The sequence below is a fragment of the Pagrus pagrus genome, assembly GCF_965226575.1.
Source record: "Pagrus pagrus genome assembly, chromosome: 13".
Lineage (NCBI taxonomy): Eukaryota > Metazoa > Chordata > Actinopteri > Spariformes > Sparidae > Pagrus > Pagrus pagrus.
Window position 1 is genome coordinate 17,990,523 of NC_140197.1, and position 13,084 is coordinate 18,003,606.

At 43.7% G+C, this 13,084-nt stretch overlaps 1 protein-coding gene across 4 annotated transcripts in view; it reads left to right on the top strand.

The window, feature by feature from the left end:
* The window catches only part of grid2ipa (glutamate receptor, ionotropic, delta 2 (Grid2) interacting protein, a), a 31,288-nt gene that overhangs the window by 1,309 nt on the left and 16,895 nt on the right, over positions 1-13,084 (top strand). For 2 of the 4 annotated variants that reach the window (XM_084372623.1, XM_084372624.1), the window contains exons 2-5: positions 641-894; positions 983-1,315; positions 1,408-1,562; positions 11,766-12,041. In XM_084372623.1, coding sequence (XP_084228749.1) covers positions 641-894; positions 983-1,315; positions 1,408-1,562; positions 11,766-12,041 — 1,018 coding nt within the window. Of the gene's footprint in view, positions 1-640; positions 895-982; positions 1,316-1,407; positions 1,563-3,708; positions 3,771-6,431; positions 6,962-11,765; positions 12,042-13,084 lie in introns of those variants that run through there. The other 2 variants (XM_084372626.1, XM_084372625.1) reach the window with 2 other exon arrangements.

Below are 13,084 nucleotides of genomic sequence, written 5' to 3' on the forward strand. Positions count from 1 at the left end.
AAAATTGCAAAAGACGAGGGCAGGGCAGGAAGATTGAAAAATGATAAATAAACTAAATGAAGTGTTGTTGGTTTTCATTGACTATGGGCTCTTTTAGTGAGAAATCAACATGAAACATCACGAGGTGGACTGACCATTCCCTACAATGTCCTACATTTATCTTTGATGTATCTAGTTGGCTGTAGATGACAGGAGATGGAGTCAAGCGAGCCTGTCGGGACACTTTCTGCTGCTGTAGAATGAGGCCAGTGACCAGGGGAAGGGCCGCAGTTCAACGTGTGGTCCAGAAATAACCACCTTTTATTTCCTGTTTCTTTCCTTTTTGCTGTCATTCAGTTTAAAGAAAACACAAATCTATCGATCTGAAAGTGCCTTTTGAGGTAACGTCTGTGTCTTTATATGTGTGGCTTCTTTAATAGACCAGTGTACCTGCTGCTACAGGAAGTCGGCCCCATCCCTGAGCTGCCCTATTTAAACCAGCAACCGTTTGACCTCCATTTTACAGCTCACAACATGCTCGTCCGCATGAACAGCTTGCACCAGATTAACAACGTCCCTGCATCCTAATGACATACTTATCCAACAAGTGAAACGTTAAACTCCAAATTAGAAAGTGTTTAATCTTCTGTCCATCTTCCAGACCTCGGCCTCCCAGCCACCAATCAGAACTGGCCTGAGGCTTTTGGCTTCCGACTAGGTGGCACTGGGCCCAGCTACATCCTGTCCGTGGTGGAGGGAAGTAGTGCCTACCTAGCTGGCCTGCAGCCTGGAGACCAGGTGGTGGACATAGAGGGCCAGGACGTGACCAACCTCAGCACACCGGCGCTGATCGCTCTGGCTCAGACACTCAAGACTGTGCCACCAAGCATTGGAGTGGTGTCACGGATAGAGCAGGTCAGCTTACATGCAGTAATCCACATTTTGTGTATTTAAATGGTGGAAAAAACACTACAAACACTCCATGCTTCTATTCATTCCTCAGATTGACATCACTCCTGGCCCAGATGGCCGCTTTGGCTTCACCATCGTTGGAGACTGCCCTCTGATGGTGGAGGATTGCATGCCCAGCGGCCCAGCAGGTCGCAGCGGCCTCAAGGCCAGCGACTACGTCATGGAGGTCAACGGGATCCCAGTGAAGCACCATGAAACGGCAGCGGCCATGATCAAAGCAGCCCAGGGTCGGCCTCTGCGTCTGGGCGTGCTCAGTATGGCTCGACGGCCCAAGCGGCTGAGCAGCAGCATGAGGGTGTTGTCACAGAGCGGGGACAGCGTCCGGGAGAGTCGCGCCCACAAGGCCATGGAGTTCAACAAGAAAGTGGGTGTCAAGTCGATGCTGGTTCCAAAGTATAGTTACCTGTTTCATTCATTACTTTTTTTTACACATCTGTGCATTTATTTATCCTTCAGGTGGAGGAAGTCCTCGGGGAGGATCCAGATATAAAGGAACAGCTGTTTGAGGTGCTCAAGCAGTACGCCGCTGAGAGGGACGTGGAGACACTGGCCGAGGCTCTGCCCGACATCTTGATCACGGAGGAGCATCAACAGCTGATTGACAGCGTCAGGTAGCCAATCAGTTGTTCATGCACAGGGTTGGATCAGATTACTTCTGATTACTTTGCAGTCAGTTACTGAATAAAAATTACACGTTCATTTTTGTAATTAGTAACGTAATCCATTTGATTACTAGAAAAAAACTAATCTGAATACTTTGGATTACTTCAAAATCCTGCAAATAAAATGCATTATACACATTTAGCATTTGCAGTTGGTCAAATCAAATAACTTCCAGAAACAGTACAGGCACAAACTACATGTGTACTTTGTGTACTTTGTGTACATATTGTGTACATGTGGGATGCTGTTTCTTTTGTGGAAGTTTTTGTTGCTGCTGTTTTTCCATCAACATCCACATGAGGGACTTGTAACACAGAGTTGAACACTTGTGAAACCCTGCTCTACATGAGTTAATAGGGCTTGTTTATCATAAAAAATGTTTCATTATTTTAGAAGTGCCATATTTTAAAGGTGCACTATGTAGTTTTAGGGAAGACATTTTAATCAGAAGAGAAAGATCTTCATTGACATTGTTTTTAATGCCTAAACAAACTGAATAAACAAACCGACCTTAAAGAAACCGTTTCATACTGTTTTGCTTTGTTTATATTTGGCGGACCCTGCCACCTTTCTAGCTTCGAACAGTTCTCTGGGGACCTTATTTTCCTCTGAGAACAGCTTGTTTACTCAGTTGTGGAAAAAACAAATATTTCTGAGTTTGTATTATTACCTCATTAATATTGTAAAAATTAAAATGCTAAAAAGAGTTTGAATCTCTTCTCCAACACTACATAGTGCCCCTTTAAAGACATAATCAAAAATATAGTCACATAATCATGATTACATAATCCCAATTAAATGTTACTACCCAACCCAGCTCAGAGATGCGAGGCAGACCTATAAATCTAACATGTCTTCATGCATATTGTGTTTCTCGTTTGGATTCTGCGTCACTAACAAGTATTTTAGTTCTTCTCTTGCACTGATTAAAGGGGCCTTGTCAGATATAAGGGAATGTATTAAGACTGTTATTACTGTTACTGTTATTATTCCCTCTGGCATCTGGCTTTACATCTGGTTTCATATCTGTCATCGCCACTGAGGCAACCAGGACAATTCATTAATGTTTTAGCCAGCAGTGCTGTTTCCAGGCGAAACTCTCAGAGGATGTAGCGTGTTCTCATTAAGAGCTGTATTTTAGTGCCTTCATTCATCGGGAACTAATTGAGATGTTTATTTGTGTGGGACGTTTCTGTCTAATGACCAAACAACCAAAAAAAAAAACCTTTTCTTGCATTGGTTTAGTTTGGATTGATCACTGTTAATTAGATAGTGCTATAAAGTCTGTAAATTCCTGGATATGAGCTTCACTTTAACTGTAACACATTAACAAAGCACGGGAGCCCAGTTTTATCAACCTAGCAATATATTCCAACTAATCCAAATTCTCTATAAATGATTCACCTTATACAGAAAACCAGCTTCAAATAGTTATCTCTCAATCGTTGTTTTTGTAGTACGAAGGAGACTTATTGTCCGTTGTGTCTTCAGCTATTAATTCAGCCATGCACAGCATTAGGGGCACAGTGAGGAAAGCAAAAACCCCTTAGCTATCCCATTAAATCAATATTTTTAATCTCCCCCTCTCAGCATTTCAAATTAAGAGCACATATGAGTAACTGTGGCCTGATGTTGAGCACTGCCTGCTGCCTTTGGGCGCTTGAAAGTCGCTTTGTTCATGTCCCCCCCCCCCCCCCCCCCCCCCCCCCCCCCCTCAGGTACAGTACACAAGGGTATTCTTAGTAATTCACCGCTGAAAATTGCATTTCTTCCTCCTCAGCACTGATCAGAAAATCAAAACCCAAAACACAATATGACTGCACACACTTGCAAATTGTTTTGTCAGTCCCCTCCCTCCTTCTATCTTTGACTTTCTCTCTGTTGGTCTCTTTCTTTCCCGTTTCTCCCTGTCAGCTGTGATGCACTCTTTGATACCAGCACCAGATTCTCTGGATGCTCTTTATTCCCTCCTCTGCATGCAGCTCTGAGCTGCTGTAGCCAGTTTGCTGCTGGTGCCTGAGACATGCACGCATACAGTGCAAAAACAGAACAACATGCAGATGCTTAGGCTGCATGCGCACATCACCGTTTCTCACACGCACATGGTCCTCGCTTTGAAGTTCAATGCTGGGAGAAATTATGAACTGCTGCCTCAGGTGAGTACCGAAAAACTATTTGGTACTGTGCGTTTTGTAAGAGTTGTGGCATGAAACTGGTCTTTGACTTTGGGTGTCAAAGCGCTTTCCGGTGTCACCTTACGTGGTCATTTATAATTGGCCATGAAGTGAGCTGTGGTGCAGTTAGATCATGATATAGTAGCAGTCTCAGCGACTCATTTTTTGGAGGAACAGTCCATTCTCCTTCCAGCCAGAAAACAAAGCTGTCGCCCAGCCATCTCGGTTTCCTCTGACACAGCTGTCTTTATCCCAGCTTTGATACCGCGTATCCATCCTTAGAAAGCTGCCTGTAAAAATGCTTTGTAATGTTTGATTTTGCTCAGCGTCCCATTAATTATGCATCAGCTTGATCCATTGAGGACGGAGAACTGTTTTCCTCACCTTTAGGCTGTAAGAAAAGTACAGTAGCTCTCCTTAACAAGAGTCCAAATCTCTCTTTAAATACAATCCACTTCAGAAAGCTGTAGATATCACTAATTCCTCCCATGCATTGTCACTGTGATGTTGTCATTATCAGCTCAGTTTGCTCTTTAATTGTGTTCCTTAATGCCCATTAAGCCGCACAAATCTTACAGGGTATTGTTAGGTTTTGCATTCTCTGGAAAGGTTTCGAATGGCTCTCAGTGTTTACAGCAGAATCGGGTGATGTTTCTGTGGCAGGAGCCTCGGGGAGTTTTGATTCCAGATTGTCCATGTGCCATGCCTCGGGGTGGTGTTGCTGGATGGCTGCTGCTGGCACTGAGTTGCTCAGGTGTCTGGGGAAAAGATGCACTGTGCAGGTTCTCTTTTCTTGGGGAGATGTGCTGCTGATGATATTTTTTTAATAGGCGTGTTTCACGGCTGCCTATCATAGTTTTTGTCATGCTAGCGGCGCAGCTGTAGGGATGGCAGTCAGTCTGGTCGCCACACTGATCCAGACTGAATATCTCAGCAATTACGGGATGGAATACCATGAGATTTGATACAGATATTCATGGTCCTCAGAGGATGAAGCCAGTGACTTTTGTTGTAGCTCCAGCAGCATGTCAACAATTTTTACGTATCCTAGAAATATCTCAACAACTATGGGATGGATTTCCATGAAATTTAGTACAGATATTCATGGTTCCTATATGATAAATCCCAATGACTTTGGGGGTCCCCTGACTTCTCCAGGTTGACATTTGTGGCATTGAGCAAAATGTTTTGGAAACTATTAGATAGAAAGAGGAGTTAGGAGACATTGTAATGCCTCCCTGAAGATGAATTGTAATAGGATCGGTGACCCATTTACGGCATCATCAGGTCAAAGTTTTAATTTGTCCAATGCAACCAAATACCTGACCTGGTGTGCCAGATGGTTTGTCACACAGAACCATCTGTGAAGTCGTCCTTGTAAACTGTTATGAAATCTGTTATGCAAAATTTGACTCAAACACAAGCCAAACATAAGCCACGCACACAAGCAGGCAGGTAAAGGAACAAAAGAACAAGCTTAAATAATGAAAGTCCAAAAGCCAAGTAACAAACAAAAAGGCAGTCAAAGGAAAATACCAGAGTAATATAAAAACAAAGAAAACCACGAGGAACAAGTCAGGAACATAGGGAACACAAGAGGACCGCAGAATAGGAACAGGAGCACGGGGGATGCAGGGACGTGGGGTTAAAATCAGGATGGGGAGGAGCACAGGAGCCCGACTGTCTTAGAGGCTAAGATGTGTCGATGTAGCTGAAGCTGAAGCTCTCTCTTTTATCCACTCGCTGTCTCCGCCCCCCATCCGTCTCTCTCTCTCTGCCTCAATCACTGTCACTCCCTGTAACAGTCACACACTCGTGTGAAAACTCTCCACCCGCCCCGCTTGGTCCGATAACTGCGAGGTATCAGAGGATGTGAGGTGTGCTTATGGCTTATGAGGTCATTTTATCTGCATGTCTTGTAGAACTTGACCAGCTGGGCCGCGCTCTGCTCAGTCTGCCTCTGTCCCCTCTCCGTTTTGCCTCGCCCTCCCAAAGGACGTGTTCTATTTTTAAGCAGCCTATTTCTTTTAATAAATTCTCTCTTAGGTTTCTGACGCATTCGCCGATGTCGATTCTTAAATGGCTCTGAAACCCAGGGGTTAGGGAGTGCTCGAACACTTGAAAGTTGCGCAAAAGATTGTGCATCAGGAGTGTCATTAGAGGCAATCTTGGAACATCTATTAGCTCTTTTGTTCTTGCAGTTCTGTGCTGATATGGTAATTGAATGTAATTACAGTGAACTGAAGGCCTCTGTCTGATGCTGTATCTGTATATAGACTTCAAAGGTGTGAATTAATTAGACTGATGTTTTCTAAACCCAGGGTTAAGGATGCAGTGCAGCTTTCCCTTGTCTTTTACAAATGTTTCATAGATCCGTAAAAAGTTGTTTTGGGCTGGAAACGCTTGGAGACAGTTGGATAGCTGTCGTCATACATGTAGAAATCAGAGTTATGGACGCTGCAGGTGAGCACGTGTCGCGCAGACATGACTGTCAAAGCTCCTGTACGTTCACTCCTGCACATTGTTGCACACTCACACAGTCGTTGTGCTGACCTGCCTATGAAATTCCACCGGGGCTCTCCTCACTTCTCCACTTCTCTCCTCTCTCCCTCCTCACTTACTCCTCTGTTCATCTCATTCTTTCCTTCCTCCTCCACTGAGGGAAGAGAAGATTTGTCACTCACTTACCTCTTACTGGCAAATGACGGACGATGACAAGGATTATCCGTTGAGTTGACGGTGATGGAGAAGAGCACCCCGTGTTGACCTTGACCCTGGCTTATTTGGGACAAGAAGATGGGAGCAAAGAAGGAGCGCTGCCCCAAACGTGAAGTTGGAGAACAGCTGATGATGCTGCCTGAGGATGTTTTGGAGGTGTGGAGGGATGTGAACCGCAGCCACTCTTCCAGCTTGCTCCCTCCCTCTGTCTCATTCTCTCTCTTCTTCCACCTGGCTGCTTTCCGAGCCTACAGCAAGCGCTTCTGAGATCCAGGACACCTTCCCTTTTTCTCGTCTTCTTCCCGGCTTCGTCCGGGAGAGTTTGTTTGTTCAGACTAGATGGGGACTCACCAAGATAGAGGAGAAGCATTTGCATTGCTTAACTGAGCTCAGGCACTTCCTCAAAGCCCCAAAATAACCATGGAAAGGGAGAGGAGCCTTTCCAGACACTTTCGGTATGGCACTTTTCCTTTGATCTCGGCAGTGTTGGCTGCGCTTTGTGTTGTTTCTGCTGAAGTTGCTTAAGTATTCTTGTGCAACTGCTCTGTGTGTGTTTGTTATCAAAGTTTGTATTGATGATTTTCTCTTTCTAGAGTTTTTTGTCAGAGTGTAAAAATATGAAAATCTGTGCCGGCCCTATATTTGTCTCCTGAGTGGAAAACTTGAGTTAGTTTTTAGAAAAACTCAGCTCTACTACTACTTGTATTAATAATGACTTCTCGTTATATTCTTGCTCCCGAGGCTTTTCTAATTCCTCTCTCTGTTGCGAGCCACGCTCTGTGTTTGCAAATTCATAACTGGCTCAGCTGTCAAACTGGCTGATCATAAGTGGGTCTGATAATAACGGTTCTTGCGATGAGTTTCCCAGCTGATTGCAATTGTCATTCATCCCTCTGTGAGCTGCGTCCTTGATCCACCCCTCCTTCAGACCTAATTATAGACTCCTCTCGCCCTCCTTATAATTGAGGGCATCCCAAGGCCTACATCCAACTTCAATGGAGGAAATCTGTGAAGTTTCTTGCTCACGTGTTTTGGCCAGGTTGCAAGATTAAACAAGCGAAATGTTCGTAACGTGACGGAAGTGTTCGAGGTAATAGAGGTGATAGGCCAGGGCCCTTTGACTATCCTAAATACTCAATTAATGGCCCCATTCTGCTTAGTTTTCCCTATCCACCGTTTGTCTGAGCAACCGTGGTGATGTATGAGTGTTGTTTGGAAAAGTTCTGTGCCCTACATAGCCTGTGAGCGTATTCTAGCTTGCCTCATTCCCTATAGTTACATGACCCTGGCCTAGAAAGAGCTCTAGTTCTCCACTTACTCTCTTTTCCGTCATATTAACTGCTTGTGTCTTCCAATCTTTCTCTGGGACTTTTTCTGCTATTCCTCATATTGCTTCATCGCTCCTGACAGCTCGTCTCCTTGTCAGTCTATCTTTGATCATCTTCCATCTCTTTCTTTCTCTGTCACTCACTCCGCCTTTCTATGGGCTAAGTTTACCGAGTGTAGATTTTTTACGGCGTAACGTTGTCTTATTATGTCTGTAACTGGAGTTGTCACAGTTCTCCTATTGCTATGCAAAACTTCCCCTCAAGATTTAACATTTCAGAGCAGCCTTGTGCCGCAGATGAACACATCCCTCGTGGGAGGAGTTGACTTTTTGCTGCATTAACATACCCTGCACTAAATCACTCTCACCTACATGCACCACCTCCCTTGGCTTTTATTTAAGTGGATGCCTCCGTTGTAAGCAGATGTAACAGTATCGATAGAAATGATGCCCACGCTGAGTGACCAGGGTTGTACTAAATTTTTTAATGCAAAAATAAGCTTGCAGATGACCAATAACTGCCTCTCTTAGTTGGAAAACGCAATGGTTCCACATCATGTAGTCTTACAAAGAGCAAAATGCATAAAACTACATAAACTTGCATGATTCCCAAGTTTAGGGCTTTAAAAACTGATAAACTATATTGCTGGATTTGAAATCTCATTGGCTACATGATGCATTAATCATCTGGAGGCTCAGTGGGTCAGTGGTCTACACGATCACTCACTGGCTGCTGTAGGCTCTAGGGCAGGCATAGCAGCTCCTATCCGCTCAAATGAGCTGTCAATCAAATTGCTGCCATCTCCGGTGTAGAGGTACAATGGCGTCTGGTGTGAAATGAGTCTCTTTTTTTACAGGTTAAAGCATGAAAAAGCATCCAACATCCATTTTTGCCATTTTGTCACCATTTAATCATGGCATACCGTGTTTTGGACTAAGTTAATACTGAAATGGATCGTAGTGGACATTTGAGAATAAGAGAAGACAGTTTTTGATGCACTCCTGAAACACCCAGACACTTTATTGGTGAGTTGGCAAAACTTCATACATCCTAGTTTGTTAGCTTGTTTGTCTGTTTGTTGACTGTACCTCTGTGATGTGGTTTTATCCTGAAATGGTTTAGACTCATGAGCATGAGTTTACACTTAAATTGAGGTGTTAGCTTATTTGCTTAGCTGTGTTTGTATTGTTTGGCTAGGCGGCAGGCCACGGAGCCTAACAGAGATGAAATAAAAAGGGGATTCACGATTAATCCCTGTGGTACACCATAATCACTTAACAGTTTTTCCAGATATTGAAAGGTGTTGAAACAATTTCCTCCCATTTGTTGAGAGTGAAATCAACAGGTGGCCGGTTCTTACATAACACACCTTTTAATTATAACAATAAAGATAATGTTGCAGGGAGAAGTAATAATAGCAACATAACAATGATACCAATAAAACAAAGTAGGTAAAAAATCTCAGTCAATCCCTGCCCTTCCAGTGGAGAAAACATAATAAAGTACCCTCTTGGCTGCCCTTCCAGTACCCTTTCTGAGTGCTGGTGCCCTTTTTATTTTTCGGACCCCGCCCCTATAACATCCTGAGTCCGCCACTGATTCAAGCAATGTATTCAGGGATGGGTTTCTCAGAGAAAACATTACATGCTAATCCAGTGGCACACACACACACACACACACACACACACACACACACACACACACACACACACACACACACATGCATGCATAATTATTCGGCTGTTAACTCAAGACTCCCATTATGCGACTGTAAAGTGTGTGTTTGACTCCACAGGGTGGCGACCAGGATAAATTGTGGAAGGAACAAACTGTACTGTGGCTGTGTGCTATTGACTTAATACTGTTTGGGGACAATAGCTCTTGCGATATACTCCCATAAATGAGATGCAACTGTGTCACACTATAATGGGACACGAAGATTGCGAAGCATAATATCTGCCCTGGGATATTTATACTCTTTGTATGATCAAATGCTGCTGATAATTAGATTAAGAAATCAGTTAATGCTGAAGGGAAATGCCATTGTTCTCCTTTGAGTCTTAAATGGTTAATAGCATAACTTAAATATATGTTTATGTTACATTTATACACAGCTTGGACTTATATGGTCTCAGGTTTTATTGGATGTGAGGGTGTCCTGGATTGCTGTAATTACAGGGATGTTTTTTTGGTGTGTGTGTGTGTGTGTGTGTGTGTGTGTGTGTGTGTGTCTGTGCTCGCTTGCAAAAGCTTATCAACTTTAGTGAGTCAGAATTGTGTCTCCCCAGGGGGAATTATCTGTTCGCTACAACTTTAGATTGCAAAATATTGGTATGGAGGCAGCTCATCTTATGCGTCACTCTTAATTTAAACCCAGTGCTCGCTATATGCTTTCATGAAAGTATGGAATCATCTAATCCTTGCCTCCGAAACAATGTTCCCAAACGTACCTGCAAAAGGGACTGTGACAGCTTTGAAAACCAAACTGCACCGCCGAGCCTTATCCTCAGCGGTGGAGTTGTTCTGTGTATCCGGATGCAAAAAAAACACAAAGCGCTCTTTTCTCCTCTGCACGGTGGAAGTACTCGGGAGATTCATTTTGAAGACAGATAGACAGAGGCTTGCGTTGAGGATGGGGGCAGCATGGTTTTGTAGGCGGGATGGGGAGGAAGATAAGCAAAAGAGAAAAGGGACAAATGAGGTGCGTGCACACGGGTGTGAGATGGAGGTTTGCTTGAGTTTGTGTGTGCAGAAGCACGGATAAAAGAGAAAGAAAAGAGGGAGAGGCGTCCTACATTTAAAGGAAAAACACACCCTTAAACACTTTACGAGACACAGTTATTGGCAATGATTCTTACATTTCTGGGTCATTTCTGTTGTTTTGTTACATAATTTCTTCTTGTTCTCGCAGATAATTGGCCAAATATAAACAACAAGCAGCAGACAGCAGAGCTGCAAGAGAGCTTAATGGGAGTAGACAGTTCAAGCAGACAGAAACATCAGTAATGAATGTCAAGACTGCTTTTATTACAATTTGGCGCTGGTATTAAACAACCTTACAGGGACAAATCTGTCATAAAGAGGCAGCAGAAGCAGCCAGTGCATCTGAAATAGAAGCCTCCTTTGATGAGTTTGATGCAGACACAGTTTTAGCCAACACTATTTGTTCTCCCTCCAATCTGCATTTTAGTGACAGGACAGCTTCTTTTCATCTACATGTATGCAGCATACGAAAAAGGGTGGAGGGAAAGTGGGCACACCGCGCCCACAAAGCCACACACGAACACACAAACTGATATCTATGAGTGGCTGAGGGTGGGTTTTTTCCTTTAAGAAGAAAGAAAAAAGGCACGGGGAGTTGATTATGGGAGGGGAAGATAACACTAGCAGGGCGAGTGGAAGAGCGCTTCCTCCCAGAGGTGGCTCTGAGCTTCCTCCTGTTTGCATCTGAGCTGTTAGCTGTCAGTGATAGTGAGCACTCTTACCTGCAGCTGCTACTGTGACAGGACCACACAAACACAGCTTATCTCTTATCTCTTTCATGCTCTCACACACTAATGGTGGACCGGCGCCTCCTACCTGCCTCGGCCCTCCCATGAGACGATACGGACTGAACTATTTTTGAACCAATTAAGTGGATCCTGCAGCTGGAACAATACGTAATCAGAGCAAGGATCCCTCTGTTTTTTTTGGACGATGGATGCTTTGAGAGATCAGGATGAAGAATTTGGGATATTGTGGGGATTTTGGCTGAAATGCTGCTGTGATGTGATTTTGTTGTTTTTTCCTGTAAACCCTGTTTGTGATATTCTTCTTATGTAGACAAGTAGGAATGGTCTTTTCAGTGACAGCTGGACATTTCGCCTCCTCTGCTTTCCTTGAGTTTTTCTTCTCAATCTGAGCTTTTCTCTGAACCCACAATGTTTGCCAGGATCTTCATTCCCAAGAAGCACCGGGAGCGTTTTGACGAGGTGGTTTCCCAGAGCCTGATGAGCCGGCTCAAAGGGCGGAGCTTCAGTGACCCCAGCCGTAACCACCTTCGCCGCAGCCGGAGCGAGGATCACCCTGAACGCCTCCTGGTCTCCACCCGTGCCAGTTCAGTGCCACGCACCCACGCAGAGGAAGGCGTGGCCCTCCCAACCCGTGGCATGCGCAAGACCACCTCACTCATAGCTGGGCACTCCGGCGGCACCAGCACCAACTGCAGGTCTGTGTTAAGTGTCATCACAGATGTGTATTTGACATGATTTTCCTCTCTCTACCTGTTTTTTTAGTTCCTGACACAGCTTTGATTTCCCATCAGTTCATCATTTTTAGCTTTGCAAGAAAACCCTTTACCTGAAAATATCAATTTCTTTATCCTAATGTCAGATCAAATTTATAACCCCCCACACTAGAACTGCTGTGACAGGTCTGCCTGTGTTAGCATGGGATTGACTGTATGTAATTTAAGACGAGTAGGAGTTAAGTGAGAAATAGATCCCTCTGTGGGTACGCCAATGGAGCATAAACCTATTTAGAAAGTCATGGCTGTCCTGTGGCTCTTTTCATATGCAATGATGTTGCTTCCTGTCGTGTTTTTATGAGTGGAAAAATGGATTAAAAGATATAAAAACAACATGTCAACAACATGATTACAAACATCAAATCACCATCTCTTCAAACTGTAGGAATAACGGCCCCCAAGAAACTATTAATCTCCTCTGTCGTGCTGGCTTATGAAGCTGTCTTATGACTCCCTTGGGATTTACTGTCCATATTTAAGTAGGGTTGTTAATGCAGGATGCGAATTTAAAGTAGTCTGCTGAATATGGAAGTGGAAATCTGCAGGAAGTCACAGTTGGGCTCAGTTTCTTTCAGGGCGGGAAGAGAGACCTATCAATTTGAAATTATTTTTTTTTGTCTCATTGCAGAAAACAGAAAACAGATTTTTGAGCACCATGTGCAGTGAGCTATCCAGATGAATGCATTTAACTATCCTTACTTACACTTACTTTGTGTCCACTATGTTATAATTTTAAAGTTTAAAGTGTGTTAATTTTGGCAGCTATTTCATATTTAGTCTTGGGATTTAGATGACAGTTCGTATTAGTTTGAGTCACATTTGCTTCATTTTTATCCTTCTTAGATTTTGTTGAAAAGTCATTGCGTTTTGCTCAACCTTTAGTCAAAATGTTTTCTCTCTTTAAAGCCACATTATGTTATTTTTTTTTACTTTAAACCAACAACCCCCAAATCTTGTTGATGGTA